At 40.7% G+C, this 20020-nt stretch overlaps 1 protein-coding gene across 1 annotated transcript; it reads left to right on the top strand.

Moving 5' to 3' along the window:
* Positions 1 to 18814: 18814 nt before the first annotated feature.
* MC2R (melanocortin 2 receptor) lies at positions 18815 to 19780 on the top strand. Its single transcript, XM_009909937.2, has one exon. The coding sequence runs from the start codon at positions 18821 to 18823 to the stop codon at positions 19778 to 19780; it is 960 nt and encodes a 319-aa protein (XP_009908239.2). The 5' UTR covers positions 18815 to 18820.
* The last annotated feature ends 240 nt before the right edge of the window (positions 19781 to 20020 follow it).

Here is a 20020-nt window from a genome sequence, read left to right as displayed (position 1 = left end):
AACAGCACTTAAAAAATCTCTTCAGTAATAAAAGTACAAATTAAATGTAAGGAAAATTTGATGAAGGGAAGGGAAGGGAAGGGAAGGGAAGGGAAGGGAAGGGAAGGGAAGGGAAGGGAAGGGAAGGGAAGGGAAGGGAAGGGAAGGGAAGGGAAGGGAAGGGAAGGGAAGGGAAGGGAAGGGAAGGGAAGGGAAGGGAAGGGAAGGGAAGGGAAGGGAAGGGAAGGGAAGGGAAGGGAAGGGAAGGGAAGGGAAGGGAAGGGAAGGGGAGGGGATGCAGTGGTCATACAAAAACACATTTCAGTGGTAATAGCACCTTCACTTTCTGTTTGGATTTAAGTGATATGAAAATTGCATGGACTCTCTTTGACATTCCAGAGAATCTTCCTTCACTCAGTCACTGCATTAGAGGTGTTTTAACACTAAGAGGTTCATACTTTAAATTGCAGTATTCCTTCCTCCACTGTTGTCCCTTCCATTCATCTCAACTCTGTTGTCAAAGCTTTCAGTATGAAGATAAATCAGGATTTTATAGAATAGAAGCTGATTCAGGTGGTCAGGTTAATTGCAGCTAAAATCCTAGGACCTCAGGGATCCTGTCTCAGTCTGACATGATGTCTTCACATACTCCATCAACAACCTTCTGTACAAAGGGAAAAGGAAGCAAGAAAAATAAAAGGAGAACTTCACCTTGCTTTATCAAAAGATTACACTTTTCCCCCCTTCCTGCCTCCTCCTCAGTACCATTGACAGACATTCCACTCCTCTTGCCCTCAGACAGTCCCACTGAGGGCTGCAGGGATCAAGATTGTTCTGAAAGCAAGATAAGAAAGAAGAAAAGTACAACAGCTGAAGTAACTCCTCAGTTTCTGAATCATCAGCTCCATTTCAATAAATGGAAACTTATTTTACTGTCTTGAAAGTGTAGAGTCTTTTAGTAATACTTATCCCTGTCATTGTCCTTATTCCTTTTCAGCTTTTAAATTTTTTTAATTAATTAAAATAAAGGCACTAATATGTCCTCTTCTACATAAAGAGAAAACACGGAGGTATAAACCTCAGGTTTCTGTAGAGATTTTATATTAATGAGAAATAAAAAGTCAGATAGCATATTAAATTTCAAATCAAGAAACTTCTCCCATGGCATGGCTGGTGATCCCATGCAAATTATTTGGAAGTTTATAAGGAATTTCTTTTATTAACTGCACTACCTGAACATGAAATTTCTACTTGTTAATAGCAAACCAGAAGACACAGCCAACAGATTACATAAAACATCACTTTACTGTGCTTAATGTGCTGCATGTTTTATAATTAAGCAATAAAACACAGCTTCCCCATCAGACAGTGAAAGGTAAGACAGAGAAGACATCCCAAAGAATACTAGAGGTCAAAAGCCACCTGGCCTGTGCCATGGATTAGCAATGCTTATCATAAACAAGGCAGAAAGAAAAAAGTACTTTGCAGAAGGTTCTGAAAGTGGAGAATCCAAAGTCCCTTCTAAGTTATTGGCTTCTAATAGATTTTGAAAGACTAGATCTGTCAAAAAACCTAAACTGTATTTATCTGAAAGGGCTTGTTGGTTTTAAGTTCATATAATCAACCAAGTTGGAAGAGACCTCTGAGATCATCAGGTCCAATAAATCACCCAACCCTATCTAATCAAATAGACCATGTCATTAAGTGCCTCATCCAGTCTTAAACACCTTCAGGGATGTTGACCCCACCAGCTCCCTGGGCAGTCCATTCCAATGGGCAATCTCTCTTTCTGTGACAAACTTCTTTCTAAGATCAAGCCTAAACTTCCCCCTGCACAGCATGAGACTGTGTCCTCTTGTTCCATTGCTAGTTGCCATTTTCATGTTATGTCCCTTACCATCTGTTTAGTGATGCTGAACTTTGCTGACTGTTTCACTGCCCAGGCACTCAGGAGGACATGGTGCAACATGCCCTGCAGTGCCAGTGGTTTGGCATGAGCACTTCACCCTGTGCTCCTTTCCCCAGTTGTTTATGCTATTTTGTATAGCACAAGGCACAACACTGACCCCACTGATCCCTTTATGTACCATCCCTTTATGGGAAGACTGAGTATTTCTTCCTATCAATCCTTGCCCACTGCTAAGACAATTATTACACTCAAGAACAGTATGTCCAGTACATTATTATACCAAGGTCCAAGGCTGTGCAGGTAACCAGACTCCTTACACACAGCTTACCACCCCTTTTGCTGTGCTTGCATGTAAAATCAAGACCTTGTGATACTGACCTTGTGTAAAATAAAGCACTTGTGATATTGAGATGGCGCCAGATGCTGAATATCTTTAAGTTATTTGCCATATTTACACATGCTTTTTAATAAACATGGTCATAGAATTGTTTGGGTTGGAAGGGACTTGAAAGATTGTTCAGTTCCAATCCCCTTGCCATGGAGAGGGACACCTTCCACTAGACCAGGTTGTTCAAGGCCCACCTAGCTGGCCTTGAACACTTCCAGGGATGATCCCAATCTACATGCAAATGATGTCATTTATCTAAGTGCAAATTAAGGAGATGTTTAATTTTTAAGGGCAATTCTATTAATGAATATAGCTTTCATTGAAAATTACATCAAGATCAATGGTTTTATGGACAGTACTCCAAAAGTAAAATTAGTAAGAAAAAGTTAAAATAAAGCTCAGAAACTTAAAGAAATGGGAGTGAATCACAGAAATAAAGTTCATGTAAGAAATAAATTTGTGAGTTGGAAACTCTGTTATTATGCATCATTGTACTTGCTTTTTGAAGCAGGACACCACTGAAAAGAGTATGACACTTGCCCTTGTAACTTATTGATAATGTCCCCTCCAAGTCTTCTCCAATCATAGAAAATTCGAGGAAAAAAGGTTCTATTGAAAGAATTTGCAATCATACACACATGAGGCATTGGAAATGAAGAGCCATTTAGACAGTGCACTCTTGTGACATTTGGTCTGACAAAGGTTAGCTGCAGCTCTCCACATGGCTGACCCCAGAGACTGACTGCTCTTAACTTCAGAAAAGTATGGAAGGATCAGGAAACTAGGTCTCCAATTTAAAGCATCTTGGAGGAGACCATGGTCCCATAGCCATCCTTACCTCCTCCTACCTTCTTCTGTTACTATTTCCAGCCTGCCCTGGTAAAGGTGTCACACTACCACCACCTCTGCAGGCTGCTGGTTCATGACTGCCCTTTCCCATGCTGCATCAACCACATGTTGGGAAGTTTCATGCTTTTCTTTTCCCCTCTACCCCATACAATTACTTAGTGAAAGAAAATAACTGCACTACCTTTGGTATTACTGCAAGTAGGTTTTATCAATGACAAATCAAGCATCCCAGGGATTTGCAACTATAACCATCCATTTATGCTCAACAGTGTTCTGCTGTGAGGTGCTGGAGACCAAGCAAGAGATGGAAGCACACCAACGTTTCATTGGGCTTCTCTCTCTATTCCGGAATCATCCAAAAGATTCTCTGCTGGCAGTTTCATCCCAGCTGTTATCATCACACTTGCTATATTCCAGTGTGCAAGATAAAACATACTAACATCTGAAAGACCTGGCGAAATTTGTTCTTGTTGGAGCTTTGTTTGAGTGTATGGCATTGCCTCAGGGATGAATTCATTACCAACCTTCCTCCAGTAATTCCCTAAAACTTAATTTTTTTATCACAGTCTGCCACTGGAAAAGAATGAGTAACATCTTTGTGCAAATACTGGATTATCAGCAATAAAATTGCAAATATTCACACATTCTAAGTTTATCAAATAATCATAATTAGACTATCTTCTGCTTAAGAAAAACCTCTCCTCCTGCTAATGTCTTCAATAGCCACCTGTCCCCAAAAAATTATTTGCTTTCTGATAATAGAGTACCCTAGCAGTTGCCTTTTCTGCAAAGCTTCAGGTTTGTGCTGCAAATGGCATGGAATGGAAGTAATAGAAAGTTGAAAGTCCAACCTCTGCTGCACTGTGCAGGAACATCTTCAAATTGATAGAGCTGTTTAGAGCCCCATCCAACCTGACCTGGAATGTTCCCAGTGATGGCGCCTCTGCTGTCTCTCTGGGCAACCTCTGCCAGTGTTTTGCTACCCTCAGTGTAAAAAATGTCTTTCTTCTGTCTAGTCTAAATGCCCACCCTTTTAGTTTGGAACCATCTCCTTGTCCTGCTGCAACAAGTCCTGCTAAAAAGTTTGTCCCCATCTTTCCTCTAAGACCCCTTTTAGTACTGTCAGGCTGCCACAAGGTCTTCCCAGAGCCTTTTCTTCTTCAGACTGAACAAGCCCAATTCTTTCAGCCTTTCTCTACAGGAGACATCTAACCTAACAGGTCTATTTTTAAGCAAGAGACAGGCTAAATCCACTCATGAAGGCAGATGACTTTTGCTTACTTGTTTTGCTAAAGGTAAAGGCTACAGATTCTGAGACTTTAGTAAATTAAGATGCAGGTAACAAACTACAGTCAATATTTTCCCTGTCTACTGAACAGAAAAAAATGTGCACTGTGGGAAGAATATTTGTGTTTTTCTTGGACCACATGAAGTCCTAGTTCTCCTGCTCTCCTCTTCTAGTCAACTTTACTGGTCATAGCTCCTCCTTGAAAGTCCACATTATGTACAGAGCTCATCACTGCCACAATTTCTAGATCTCTTCTTCTCTTCACAGGTCATGAAAATATTGTTTATTTCCTGGTGTGCTCTTTGGAATTGAAACACAGTGAGATGGAACCATGCACAGTCTGAATTATTAAGTTTGCTATAGGTTTGTAGCCACAGAACTGGTAAAATCCAGTGCAGAGCCACAAAAACATCTTCTTTACAAGGAGAGACTGAGGGACCTGGGTTCTTCATCTTGGAGAAGCGGAGACTGAAGGGTGGCCTCATTAATGTTTGTAAATATGTAAATGTTGAGGGCCAAGAGGATGGAGTCAGGCTCTGCTCGATGATGTCCAATGACAGGACAAGGGGCAATGGGTGGAAGTTGAGGCATAGGAAGCTCCATGGAAACATGAGGAAAAGTTTTTTCACTGTGAAGACAATGGAACACTGGAACAGGCTGCTCAGGGGGGTTGTGGAGTCTCCTCTGGCAACATTCAAACCCCACCTGGATGTGTTCCAGTGTGATCTCGTAATAGGTGATCCTGCTCTGGCAGGGGAGTTGCACTAGATGATCTTTCAAGGTCCCTTTCAGCCCTTAACATTCTGTGATTTTGTGATTACAAACTGTTTCTCAGGTGATCAGGTCCTTCTCTAATCACTTTACATTTTCAGCCTCCAAACCAGAATCCTCTACTGATTTTACAGCTCAGTAAATAAAAAATAAAAACTTTATGCATTGTGGTATCAGAGATTATTTTTCCTAACCTATGGATTGCTGTTTTTTCACTGTAATTCATTGTAGTACATCTTTTTTAGACAGTAATTGTATTAAAAAAAAAAAAAAAATCAATAACTCTTGTCCCCTCTCTGATACATCATTTTTAGCTTCCCCTCAAAAAGCAAAAATGAAAAAGTAAGAAACAGAAAATCAGGTAGAAAAACTGACCCACCACAGTATCATATGTCTCTGTGGAGCAGAGAAGGGACAGTGAATGCAGCATAAGCCCTTTTGCTGCTGCAGCTTTGTACTTAATGTGCCTCTTGGAGGCATATTTCTGTTTATACCATTAAGAACATGAATCTGCTTTGGGGCATTGCTATTCAAACATTATTTAGTAGACCCAAATGCGAAGTCTTTCCCTAAGGTAACTGACTTATGCTATTTCCCCCTGTTATTTTCAGTAATAGGGACTACCACCTTATCATTAAATATTATTAAAGCTCAGTACATTTTTTACCTTCATGACCCGAATTATCATTCTCCGCAATGATCACTTAAATTTATCCAGACAAGTACAGCTGGACTTCAGTGCTGCCAAGTTCTCTCTGCCTCATTATCTTTTCAGGTCAGCCACCAGAGTAGAGGTCTTAGATTGAAAAACACACAGTGGCAATTGTCTTGATGGGCAGCAAACATCCTATGACAACTCAACCATCTTGCTGAGTGTTTAATCCCTCTTTATAATCAGAACCACAGCCTCACAAATTCCTTGATTTACACTCTGCTAAATAATAGGAGGGGAGGTTATAAAGATCAGAAGTAGCTAAAAGGGTGATACTGCTGAAACATGGAATATCTTCCCTTTGGCTGGACAGCTTTTCTTTTTTCTTATAAGTGTTTTCAGAGACAGTGGATGATTTACACTAAAGTGACCCTAATTCAAGGTTATGCCAATGAGACAACTGTCTCTCTTTGATTTAGGTGTTCCAGACTTTCCCTTACGCAAAGACCATGTTGGCTCCGTTTCATTTATAAGTAGTCATGCTCCCACAGCTACCAGCCCACTGACTCACAAGTTTTTCACTAGCAGGTAAGTGAAGTTTACTAAATCTATCTGAAACTCAGAAAGCCTGCTTGGAGAAAGTAGTGAAAGGTGAAATATTATTTATGGAATGAAATGCTATATTTCTAATGTTCCCTAAAATCTTACATCTTACAACCATTCTTCTCTACAGCAAAATTGTGGCAGAGAGTTTTATGTCTTGTGCAGTTTGAGATTTTCCTCTTTATCATCTGAAGAAGTTAAGCTATGCAGTAGGAAGGATTCCACTGAAATACTTCTTATCCTTTGGATACTGCTTTCCTTGCTTCATCTCAGGTTTTTCCATGCATCAGAGGTCAAACATCTCTGAGACTTTCCACCCGGTCATCAATGAGTCTTCTTCTTGATCAAGACTGGATGTTATGCAAAGAGGTCTACTTCTGCTCCATAAGGCTGTGTAGCATTCACTCTGCTGCAGGGAGATGAAATTTCATTCTCTCTCTAGTGTAAATACTGAGTAATTCCATAGATCTACCTGATATTGTTATGGATTCTCTGATAGCAGACTGTGATTTGGGGCACTCTGTCAGCGCTCTTAGATACTTAATCAGTGTCAGTTTGCAGCACACAGCAAAGGCAGGCAGCAGACACCAGAGATCTCTGTCCTTGAAGGAGATTACCATAAGGTAAATCGGAGCAGGGCAAATGCCTCTATTTGAGACATTGTTGCAGATACCTAAACTTAGATCCTCCTTCTTCTTTTTTTTAGACCAGAAGCAGAAGCCAAATGCCAGCACACATACACACATATCCATGTAGTTCTGTGATACCTGTGCAGCAGCGTAAATAGCTGTTCTGCCATAGCACCATTGCCACGGGGCTCCACATATCAATACATGGAAAAGATAAACTGGAATGACCTAACCTGGCCTATCTTCATAAACCTCCCACAACTCTCCAGAGATGACTTTGGATGACAGCACACCTTTTTCAAAGAGACTTTGTCCACTTCTATTGATAGCAGAAGCTCTGCCAGCACTGGATGCCAATAGGCAACCAGACTAAAGCTTTATGTGGCCATTACTCCAAATGGAAGCAGATTTTTCTGGGCTTGCAGCATTTGGGTTTGATTCTTCCCACATTTCTTCTCCTGTTCATTATTTCTCCCTCATGCACAGATGGGCATGAACATAGCTCTGAAAAGATGCATCTCAAAGAAATGTTTTCTTCAGCTGCCCCCATCCTGCCAGTTTCCTGAAGAAAGTAGCCATCTCTTTAATTCACTTTTTAATCATTGCCTTTTCATTATTTTTACTTTCCATGGTAAAGAGATGTAAATATATAAGCTGAGTGGCACAACAAAAAGCAGGGTAGTATTTTTAAGTAGCTCTCAGGAAGGAAGATCCTATATTTATTATGCATATATTTCAATAAAGCCTCCCTGTGTATAAAACATAGTGTGTTTAAACAGCAAAGGATGAGCTATAAAACCACATCCTCCTTTTCTGTCATTTAAAAAGGTAAAATATTCCTCTGAATGCTCCATCTGCTTTAATCATTGCTGTGTTTACAATTACTGGAGAAATCACAGCCAGGAAAAAAACACACCTAGGAGGGCTGCTTTCCTCAGAGTAGAAACACAGAAAATCTTTGTCAGGAAATGGTTAATGCTTTTCTGTGCAGGAGATTTCCTTGATGTTTGTTGATAACATTTCTGTGATGGCACTATTACTGGCAAACTTAATGATTTACTGGAATGGATAGGAACAGAGCAGTGGCCTCAGAAATGTCATTTGAAGGCCCCTTGATTGATTCCTACAATGATCCCAGAGAACTGTTCGTCCTGTATTCAAATTCACTATTATTTTTCATTCCTTGTACAAAGCTATAGCTATGCATAGGCTTAAAATTAATTTCTTCTGGAAACAAATAAGAAAGAATAATGTAACGATAGCAGATTATGAAGTCTGAAGCACAGTAATTAACGTTTAAAAAAAACAAACACCAAACATGAACCAACCTACTACAATCTTAGTAAAAAAAAACCCATATATTTAGCAGGCATTGATCATTGCACCTTGTCACCAAGTCACTCCAATGGACTGAGACTGATCTACTGGAGTGAAAGATGTGACCAAAGGATGTAAGCACCCTGGTGCTTAGGGACATGGTTTAGTGTTGACATTACAGAATCACAGAATGTTGGAAAGGACCTCCAGATATCGAGGTCAACCCCCCTGCCAGAACTGGATCACCTAGGGTAGTCCACATAGGAATGCATCCAGGTGGGTTTTGAAAGCCTCCAGAGAAAGAGACTCCACAGCTTCCTTGGACTGCCTGTTCCAGTGCTCTGTCACCTTCACTGTAAAGAAGTTTCTCCTCATGTTGAGATGAAATCTTCTGTGTTCAAGCTTGTACCCATTGTTCCTCGTCTTATTAGTGCGCACCACCAAAAAGAGATTGGCCCCAGCCACTTGACACTCACCCCTCAGATATTTATAGACATTGGTCAGATCCCTTCTCAGTCTTCTCTTCTCAAAGCTAAACAGTACTGGGTGAAAGGTGGGACCAGATGATCTTGACGGTCTCTTCCAACTAGATATATTCTGTGATTCCGTGATCATTTCCAAAGCCCATGTGTCCAGAGAATGGCAACAGAGCTGGTGAGAGGTTTGGAACACAAGCCCTATGAGGAGAGGCTGAGGGAGCTGGGGTTGCTTATCCTGGAGAAGAGGATACTCAGGGGAGACCTTATTGCTCTCTACAACTACCTGAAGGGATGTTGTATCCAGGTGGGGGTTGGTCTCTTCTCGCAGGCAACCTGTATCAGAACAAGAGGACACAGTCTGAGGCTGTGCCAGGTGATTTTTCAGCTGGAGGTTAGAAAGAAATTCTTCACAGAAAGAGTGATTGGCCATAGAAATGGACTGCCCAGGGAGGTGGTGGAGTCACCATCACTGGAAGTGTTTAAAAAGAGACTGGATGAGGCACTTAGTGCCATGGTTTAGTTCATTAGATAGTGTTGGTTGATAGGTTAGATTTGATGATCTCAAAGGTCTTTTCCAACCTGGTTAATTCTGTATTCTGTAAGAATAAGCTAAACAATTCCATGATCACATGTTTTCCATCTGGAAAAACAGGGGAAATCTTCAGTGAATTTCATTCCCTTGCCAGATAGCTGTGTACTAAATGACTTCAAAAAGTTATCCATGGGACAGCAATTTGCCCTTGTGGCCAAGAGGGCCAATGGGATCCTGGGGTGCATTAAGCAGAGTGTGTCCAGCAGATTGAGGAAGATTCTCCTCTCCCTCTGCTCTGCCCTGGTGAAGCCCTATCTGGTATATTGCATCCCGTTCTGAGCATACCAGTTCAAGAGGGACATGGATCTGCTGGAGATAGTTCAACAGAAGGCTGTAAGGATGATGAAGAGACTCGACTGCCTGATGAGGAAAGGCTGAGAGACCTGGGGCTTTTTGGTCTGGAAAGAAGACTGAGAGAGGATCCAATAAATGTATATAAATATATGAAGGTTGGGTGTCAGGAAGAATGTGTGTCCTGTGGTAGGACAAGGGGCAATGGTAGGACAAGGGGCAATGGATGTAAACTACAGCACAGGAAGTTCCACCTCAACATGAAGAACTTCTTTACTATAAGGGTCACAGAGCACTGGAACAAGCTCCCCAGAGAGGTTGTGGAGTCTCCTTCTCTGGTGACTTTCAAGACCTGCACCAGATTCTATGGTCCTGCTTTGGCAGAGGGTTTGGACTTGAAGATCTCCAGAGGACCCTTCCAATCCCTAACGTCCTGTGATTCTATGACCCCTGCACTATTCCCCAGAGAAGAGTGTGCGGTCTGCATCAGTACTGGGTAAAGAAGCAAAACACCATTCAGAGGTGCGTTAGGTCATGTACAGTCCTTGATTTTCTGCAGGTTGTAGTTTTTCTCTCTATAGATTGCTCATTTGCAATAAATGGTCCATACATGTGATATAAATAGGGTTGTTTCACTAATGAATTTATGGCCATTCTCTTTTGATGCTCATGCTCAGTGTTTCTGTAGAACCTCCAATACTTTATGAAATTATTATTTTAGCTCCAGATACTTGAGATAGCAGCATAGCTTTCAGTCTCATAAATGGAATGTGAAAAGTTACACTGCCACAGGGAATTAATCCATCAGAAAATGCTTCGGGCTTTCCAGTTTTAATTTATTTTTCTTACTGTCATTTCAATGTCCCTGTCATTCCATTCACAAACTTCCTAAATAATTCCTTTTCCTCTTTGCTACTGCAGAGATTTTTGTATGCATATTGAAAACTCAGTCTATCTGTTCTTAATCACACTTTTGCTGAAATAGCCAGGGCTGTTCATGTGTTTAATGAAGCTGCACCACTAACATTGTATAGAGACTAGTCCTGACTGTTAAGTTTCTGCACAGTTTAAAAGTTCTGTTTAACTTGTTGTTGTTGGCAGTAAAACCATGGCATATTTAATACACCAATTTTAAAGAAAAAGGAGGAAATCTTTCCTGAAATTGACATTTTTCCTTATTCATTAATATTCACACAGCACATAATTGTGCTATTTCAATGTTGATCTTAATGGGGAAAGAAAAAGAATTACCCGTAAGAAACAGTCCCCACCCTTCAGAATCATTTCATCTGCATCTTTGCAAGACTTCCTGTCTGTTTGTCTTCTGCCCTGGTCCAGAAATTCTTTTTATACAGCTTCCAAAATCAGGGAAAAAACAGAATACATAGACTTCTCCTCAACCTGTGCACACATATCTGTCATTTAAAATTTCAGCAAGTGTGATTTGCAGCCTAATTCAACTCTAGAAAAGCTGCTTATAAGGAAATCACAGTTACAACCATGTGAAAAATACTTTGCTAGTCATTAGCCCAGCTGGTTTATACATGGCATTAGATGCAATAACATTTTGTCTGTATTTGGTTTGCATATACATAAAAACTAATCTTTTTTTAATCTCTTTGCTGTTTTATTCACTAAGTCTTATCTCTAGCAGTTTGAATTTTAAGCAGTAGATATTGAAATCATATGGGACATATGATAGAATCATAGAGTGGCTGGCCTGGGTTGGAAGGGACCTCCAAAGGTCACCTCGTCCAACCCCCTCTGCAGTAAGCAAGGACATCCTTGTTCTGATGCAGTAAATCTCCAAGTTGTATAGTAGTGAACGCCTTTATACAACAAATATTTCTCTAGGTCTGATGCTAGCTCATGAACTTGAGGTTGGATTGCATAATGTGCCCTTACACATGAAGAACCAAAATTTAGTTGTAATCAGTCATTAGTATCTGGCCAACTTTATTTACTTGAACACTAGAGGGAGATCAAACCAAAAGAATCTAATAGATAATGGCTACTAATTGGAGTTGCTCATAAAAATCCAACTGATAAGATGAAGCACCATGTATCCTGATATCTTAATTTTTTGTCATAGTTTTCACATACCCTTATGTAATAATGTTTGACCTGTAATTTTAAAGAATTGGGGGGAAAATAAAACTTAGAAGGAAAAAGACTGCTTATATCAATCCCACAAATAATGCATCCTGTATTAAATTATTTTTTCATATGACATACATTCACCTCAATGAAAAGACAGAGATTTTAGCAACCAAAACACAAGCACAGAGTCCAGCTCCCACTGCTCTCTGCACACACAGTACTTTTTTTCTAGCATGTAGAGAGGGCAAACTCACATTTCTGAAAGACCTTCATTGGAAAGACATCTTCCTGTTGGACCTAGAAGCAAGCAGCTGAGACTGTTCACATTCAAAATAGGATGGAAATGAATGCTGGCACTCTTTTGCCATCACAACTGCCATTTTGTTCAGTGCTTGCAGCATAAGATGCCTACTTTAAAATACAGACATTTTTTAGTTTCGTGTGAAAAAAAGTTATCAAATGCACACATTCTTGCCTTCTCATTTATTGCTAGGAAACACCAAGACTTTCAACAGGATTCCCAAAGGAAGGTCACAGGTTGTTAGGGGTTGGAAGGGACCTCTCAAGATCTTCAAGTCCAACCCCTCTGCCAGAACAAGATCATAGAATCTAGCACAGGTTGTACAGGAAGACATCCAGATGGGTCTTGAAAGTCTCCAGAGACAGAGACTCCACAACCTCTCTGGGGAGCCTGTCCCAGTGCTCTGTGAACCTCACAGTGAAGAAGTTCCTCCTCATGCTGAGGTGGAACCTCCTGTCCTGTAGTTTATATCCATTGCCCCTTGTCCTATCACAGGGTGCAACAGAGAAGAGCCTGTCTCCTCCCTTTTGACCCCCAGCCCTAAGATATTTATAAACAGTCATTAAATCCCCTCTCAGTCTTCTCTCCAGACTAAAAAGCCCCAGGTCTCTCAGCCTCTCCTCTCCCAATAGTTTCCGAAGAGGAAAGACCTGGTTAATCAGCCCTGGTAGAGGAGGAACCCTGGCATTCAAGTTTCACAACCTAGGAACTACTCACACTTTAATTTGTACAGGTTGTTATGCTAGTAAGGATGTCTGAGCTGGATGGAAGCAGTGTGGTGCTGGCACAGGCAGAAATATAGTCATGGACAAAGAACTCACAAGTAAGGATTAGTTTACCCTGAGTAAACTGCTCTGCATGGTAGCTCACAGTCACCGCACACATCTCTACAGTGTGGTGCACTGACATCATACCCCAATTTTAGTGTACACCATGGTGTAAGGAGTAAATGTGGACATGGCACTGGGTGACATGGTCTAATCATGAGGTCTGTGGTGACAGGTTAGACTCGATGATCTTTGAGGTCTCTTCCAACCTTGGTGATACTCTGATACTGTGATCAGAGGCATTTGTTGGTACACTGGACACTTTTTATGGATTGATAAAAGGTATTTCAAGTGACAGATAAGCTCCTCCACATACTGAAGGGCTGGAGCTCTTCTCCTGTGATGACAGGCTGAGAGAGTTGGGTTGTTGAGTTTGGAGAAGAGAAGGCTCTGAGGAGACCCCGTTGTGGCCTTGCAGTAGCTTAGCTGAAGGGGTCCTACAAGAAAGCTGGGGAGAGACTTTTTAGGATGTCACGTAGTAATAGGACTAGGAGGAATGGATCCAAGCTAGAGGAGGGGAGATGTAGATCAGATGTTAGGAAGAAGTTCTTCTCCATAAGGGTGATGAGACACTAGAACAGGTTTCCCAGGGATGTGGTGGAAGCCCCATCCCTGGAAGTTTTTAAGGCCAGGCTGGATGTGGCTCTGGGCAACCTGATCTAGTAGAAAGTGTCTCTACCCATGGCAGAGGGGTTGGAACTCTATGATCCTTGAGGTCCCTTCCAACCCTGACAATTCTGTGATTCTGTGAATGGATTGTGAAGCATATGTCTATGCTGTCTGAAATACAGAACACTTGTTCTTTCTCACTATTAATAGTTTTCATTGTGTATATGTATCTAGATAGACAGACACACACATACACACATAGAAGGACAGGGATTTAATACATTTCATGGGTCTAGAAACAAAACATTGTATCTACATAATTAGCTAGTTATCTCAGATGGGTTATGCAGTCCAAAATTCAGAGACCACTCAGTACTATTTTAGTCTTTATTTACTGCCAGCTGTTTAGAGAGCAAGTACAGCTTGGGATCTCTCCAATAAACAGAGGTATGGCTTTTTTTCCAGTAAAAAAAGTAACAAATGAAAAAAACCCTGGGAAATTATGCACCATTTACAGTACGTAATTACTTTATTATATCTTATCATTATAGTTCACAGCTGAAATTACTTTGGTTTTGCTATTACAGCTGAACGGGCCAGTTTGTTTAACATTTTGGGGCTGAGGAAACTGTGCTCTTTATTTATTTTAAAGAAGTTTTTATCCACTAAAAATAAAATAAAATCAAGTGCTGAGCTATTACTCCCAGACATTTCAGGTGCTAAGTCATTGAATTTCCACTGTAGAGAAAACTGAATTTTTTATAATTAATAAGCACTGGGCACACAAGAGAGGATTGCACCTTTTTGTTCAATGTTAATCCTGCCTGGTGCTGGCAGCTTTCAGCAGCCACAGAGGCATTCTTAGCCTTGTCATAAGCTTAGGCACTGAGGATGGCTTTGAGCTGTGTAATACATACCAGTATGAGTGTGTTTTGCAAGGGTTAGAGTGTTGTAAAGAGACAAACCACAACCATGGTGAATGAATCTGATTTCTGTTTGTTTTTTTAAGTTTCTGGTTCTGGCTTCCAATCTCCCAGTTTTCTGCTTCATCTTGCTTTAGATAACTACAAATTGAACAGAAATTTCTGAATATCACAAATGAATTCAATTTTTAGTAAGGTCTCTATTGCCACCAGCTCACTTCCCATTACAGCAGCTCAGGGCAATGCCTTTTTCTAGACAAAGAGTGTTTCTGAATATCCAGTATACTGAGCTGTTGATTTCTCCCTCCAGGACCTAATTTAAACATGAAAAGGAAAGGTTGATTTTGCAGGGTTTTTTTGTGACAGAGGCACATTTGCAAATGTATTTAGAACTCAAAGGGTCTTTTTGACTGTTTTGTATTTCTTGCTACAGTCAGGAAAATTTATTGTTAGACTGTGAATTACCTCGAGAAGGCTAAAATCCAAATAGTTCAGCCCTTGCAAGGCAAAAATGATTGCAGTATACAGCACCTTTTCCATTCTTAAATAATTGTGTTCTATGTTTAACAATTCTGACATGTAAACACCGGCTGTGAGAGGCTGACTTTGCAGATACCTGCAGAAGATAAACCTGAGGTCTTTGGAGGGTAATGGTGATGAGTTGCATGGATCCTTTGTCTGGATGATATGATGATGAAGCAAACTGACAAAATACTGACAGTGGAGGGGAAATCTATTGCATCCAAGCTGCAAACACCACAGGAGGGTAAACTCTTTTTTTCACCTGATGGTTATTTATAGCTTTGTGTGAAATGACCTTGTCTTCTTTTTCTGCAGCTGGTGCAAATATGCATCTAAGATCCAAGGTACCTTCTTTTTCCATTAGATTTAGGACACACTAAGGTTACTCACAGGATGGTAGGTATTGGAAGGAACCTCAGGAAATCCTCTAGTCCAACAATCGCTGATAAAGCAGGGTGACCCTGAGCAGGCTGCACAGGATCTCATCTATGTGGGTTTTGAATCTCTCCAGAGAAGGAGACCCCCAATCTCACCATATTCGCAACATCTTTGCATCTCTTATGTAGTCTGTCTGCCCTACAATGTTTAGGAGTGTTAAACTACTTCATGCACAGTACCTGGTAGATATGTAGGAAAGTCTTGTAAATGTGGAACTTACTGCAGATGTATGACAGAATTGCATAGATCAAGTGAAACCAGCAAGTCGAGGGAAGTGATTCTTCCCCTCTATTCCACTCTGGGGAGACCTGTACTTAGTCCAGTGTTGGAGCCCCTATTACAAGAAAGATATGGATGTGCTGGAACATGTCCAGAGAAGGGCCACAAGGATGATCAGAGGGCTGGAGCACCTCTCCTATGGAGACAGACTAAGAGAGTTGGGGCTGGAGTCTGGAGAGGAGAATGCTCTCATGAGACCTTATTGTGGCCTTCCAGTATCTGAAGGGGGCCCCTTCCAACCCTGACAATTCTATGATTCTATGAAGCACTGGATTTACTACCTGTGCACCACATTGTCTATACCTGTATTTCTGTCTGGGAGGTCTGAAACTGAAACATGGCTGTGGACCACACTGAAGCATTAGAAAATGAGATAACTAACAAAGTCCTTGGTGGAACCCTAATGAAGCAGTGTGCAACAGCCATGTATATATGCTGAAATGCAAATCTCTGAAAAAAGAATATTTTTTTGTCTGACTTTCTGTTAATTGTTTGAAAATAACATTGTGGTAGAGTGCAATTATTCCGTTTACTATAACTGCACTTATACGTTCTGCACTCGTAAGTTCTCTGCTCTAACCAAATGCTGCACTTCATATGAAGTTATTGTAACAGTCTAAGCAGCTGATGTAATTTATCATGCCATTTATGATTCACTATATCAGCAAAGGAACATTATTGGAATGCAGTTGTGAGAGAACAGTGACTTAGCAGATGCATTTTTACCCACAGATTTTCCTTTTAAATCTCCATTGAAATAAGGCTCTGCCTGAAGTGCCTGTGTTAGCTTTCTGTTGAGTAAAAATTCAGGTGCTGAGCAGATTGCTAGTTTAGATAGCCTCAAACGTAACTGTGACAGTAGCTCTGGCTGAGAACAGGAAAACCATCATTACAATGACATTGCTGAGTCTCTTGTTAGCAACTCCTTCCTTCATATCCTGACAGATGTTGACTTAATTGTCTTTGGGTATGTCCACACATGCTGAAGTGCAGTACAGTTTATTCCACTACACAGCCTTTGTTTTCCAATAAGTGTGGGTACTGTTTTGGATGCTTTCTCTTAAGTGAGCTTGTTTCAGTTGAATTTGTGATGTCTGACAGTTCAACTCTCAGCATTCTTCCCCACAAGTAGCACCTCATTGTCAATCTCACCAGGTAATATTAGCAAACCCAGGACAGAAACCTGTTTTCCAGCAAAAAAGTGGCTTGATTCATTCATCTGCATTAAGCCTAATCACATTCAAGCTGCAATTCATCTGTCTCGAATACAGATACCCACTGACACCTGCAGAGAGCATAGTTTGTAAACAAAATAATTAAAACTTTTGATTATTTGCTTTGTAAACAAAACAATTAGAACTTTTGAGTATTTGCTTTTGAAATAGCTACAGAGCTTATTATGGCATTTGGCAGCCCTGACTATGAAAACTGTCCAAAAGAGTTTCAAGACTTACTGATATGAAAGTGTCAAACAAAACTGCTTTAACCTTGAAAACAGAGGAAGAATATATCACTTCAAAAAGGGTGACTTCCCAAATAGCAACTGTCTCTGTATTTCACAAGAAGGGCTATAAACATGACAAGAGAAAAATGGGTCTGATTGGGTTTTGGTAATATCCAAGCTAAATTAATATCATTTATTTATACAGTAATGAAAAGCCTAAAAAGCTGAATCTTGGGAAAGATTCCAATATCATAGAATCATAGAATGGTCTGGGCTGGAAGGGACCACCAAAGGACATCTAGTTCAACCTCCCTGCAGTCACCAGGGACATCCCCAACTAGATCAGGTTGCCCAGAGCCTCACTGAGCTTCACCTTGAACATCTCCAGGGAAGGGGCCTCAACCACCTCCCTGGGCAACCTGTTCCAGTGTACCACTAACTTCATAGCAAGGAACTTGTTCCTGATATCCAATATAAATCTACTCTTCTCCATATTAAAGCTGTTGCCCTTCATCCTGTCACTACAGGCCCTTGCTAACAGACTCTTCCCCTCCTTCTTGTAGGCCCCCTTCTGGTACTGTAAGGCTGCTATTAGGTCTCCCTGGAGCCTCCTCTTCTCCAGGCTGAACACCCCCAGCTCCATCAGCCTGTCCTCATAGCACAGGTGCTCCAACCCCTTCATCATTTTCATGGCCCTCCTCTGGACCCTCCCCTTCAGGTCCATTTCCTTCCTATATTGAGGGCTCCAGATCTGTACACAGTACCACTTTGATGCAGTTTAGATTAGGACCATTATGGAGAAAAGAAAATGTTGTCTTGATGCTGAAATAAACATTTAGTCTTTTAGACAGTTGTAATATATAGCCAAGAAAAGGTTTTACTGTGGATTTCATCTGCATTGGAAATATGTTCATCAAATCGAAAGATGATTTCAGTTTAAGTAAGAATGAGGCCTCTCTCTCTAGTGGGGAACATGCCACTGAAAACATATATTTACAAATGGTCATATCTCAATTGAGGGCAATTCATTTCATCATCAACAGTATGGTGGTGGTGGTGGTAAACATGTCCTGGACATGTTTATATTGGCATTGGTTTCATTTGTGTCTAATAACAACTGCAAATCTTGTGAGAAATGCCAGGCTTTCTCCAAGCAAACAGCTGGGCCAGTAAAGATTGCCAAGTTCTTGAAGTCTATTTAAATATCAATTTCAGTAAAAGAGGGATGCTCATAGGTTAAGTAAACTATATATATCTTTTAAAACTGCTCTGAAGGTAAAAAAGAGGTTACACTATTTTCCCCTCTAAGGCTCAGCAAAGCCTGGAGCAGCTCTTATTTTCTCCAGGCCAACTCTGCTGCTCTCTGATGATGATATAGCTTCATTCTGTGGCAACACACAATATTTCAAATGTCTATTTTTGCCATGCCATAGATTTGTGGTAAATTTCTTCTTGACATTTATGTTTCTGCAGGCTTTATTTAGGAGAAATTGCAAACATTTCAATTAAGCCTTAAGATTGCTCCAGGTGAAGAAGAAAGTTTCGTCAAAAGAAAGAATGATCTGACAGATCAGCTTCATAATAAAGACAAGGCCAAAACAACAAGAGAATATTTCCACAACCAGAAGAAATGACCACTGAGAGACCTTTCAACCTAATCAAACACCCAGGGCAGACAAACATTCCTTCCCTTGAAAACCTAAGTGATTTCTCCTTAAATATCACTGACTGCATCCAGGTTGTGGTGCCAGAAGAAGTATTTTTCACTGTTGCTGCTGCTGGAATACTGGAAAATCTGCTCGTCCTTATTGCTGTTGTTAGGAATAAGAACTTGCACTTGCCCATGTACTTCTTCATTTGCAGTCTGGCTATTTCAGACATGTTAGGCAGCTTATACAAAACTCTGGAGAACATCTTTATCATCTTGTGTAAAATGGGGTACTTGACACGTCGTGGGAACTTTGAGAAAAAGCTGGATGATGCCATGGATTCTATGTTCATTCTGTCTTTACTGGGGTCGATTTTCAGCTTGTTAGCCATTGCAGCAGACAGATACATCACCATCTTCTATGCTTTGCGATACCACAATATCATGACGTTAAGAAGGGCCTTGGTTATCTTAGCAATCATTTGGACATTCTGTGCTGGCAGTAGTATAGCCATTGCGCTCTTCTCCTATGAAGTAGCAACAGTCATTCCCTTCACCATCCTGTTCCCTTTAATGATGTTTTTTATACTATGTCTCTATGTGCATATGTTCCTCTTGGCTCGATCTCATGCTAAAAAGATTGCCTCACTGCCAACCAGCACAGTCCATCAGAGAACTAACATGAAAGGAGCCATTACACTGACTATTTTCCTTGGAGTTTTCCTTTGCTGTTGGGCTCCCTTTGTTCTTCACATCCTCTTAGCAAGGTTTTGCCCTCACAACCCTTACTGTGCCTGCTACATGTCCATTTTCCATGTGAATGGGACGCTCATAATGTGCAACGCAATCATCGACCCCATGATTTTTGCATTCCGAAGCCCAGAATTATGGAACACCTTTAAGAAGATGTTTTGCTGTGCCAGATCAAACTGGAACTGGTAAATGCTCCATGAAAAATGAAGAGGTCCACCCTACAGGGTGCCGTGCAGCATCAATTCGCAGAGTTAAAAATACCAACAATTATGCCTGAAGTAATATTCTGCTTATAAGATGCAGGCAATGATTTTCAGAAGGCTACCAAAGAATGTACCAAAACAAGTGTGTGCACAAATATTTGCCAACCAGACCTCCAGAAATACTGCTGATTAAGTTATATCTGCCAGCAATTTTATTACAAGTAGA

The sequence above is a fragment of the Dryobates pubescens genome, chromosome 9 (genome assembly GCF_014839835.1).
Source record: "Dryobates pubescens isolate bDryPub1 chromosome 9, bDryPub1.pri, whole genome shotgun sequence".
NCBI lineage: Eukaryota > Metazoa > Chordata > Aves > Piciformes > Picidae > Dryobates > Dryobates pubescens.
The sequence above is the reverse complement of the archived record's forward strand: the minus strand, read 5'-3'. Positions and strand labels throughout refer to the sequence as shown.

Bases quoted from the DNA above. Each gene is read 5' to 3' on its own strand.
- MC2R (XM_009909937.2), top strand. From the start codon at position 18,821: ATGACCACTGAGAGACCTTTCAACCTAATCAAACACCCAGGGCAGACA.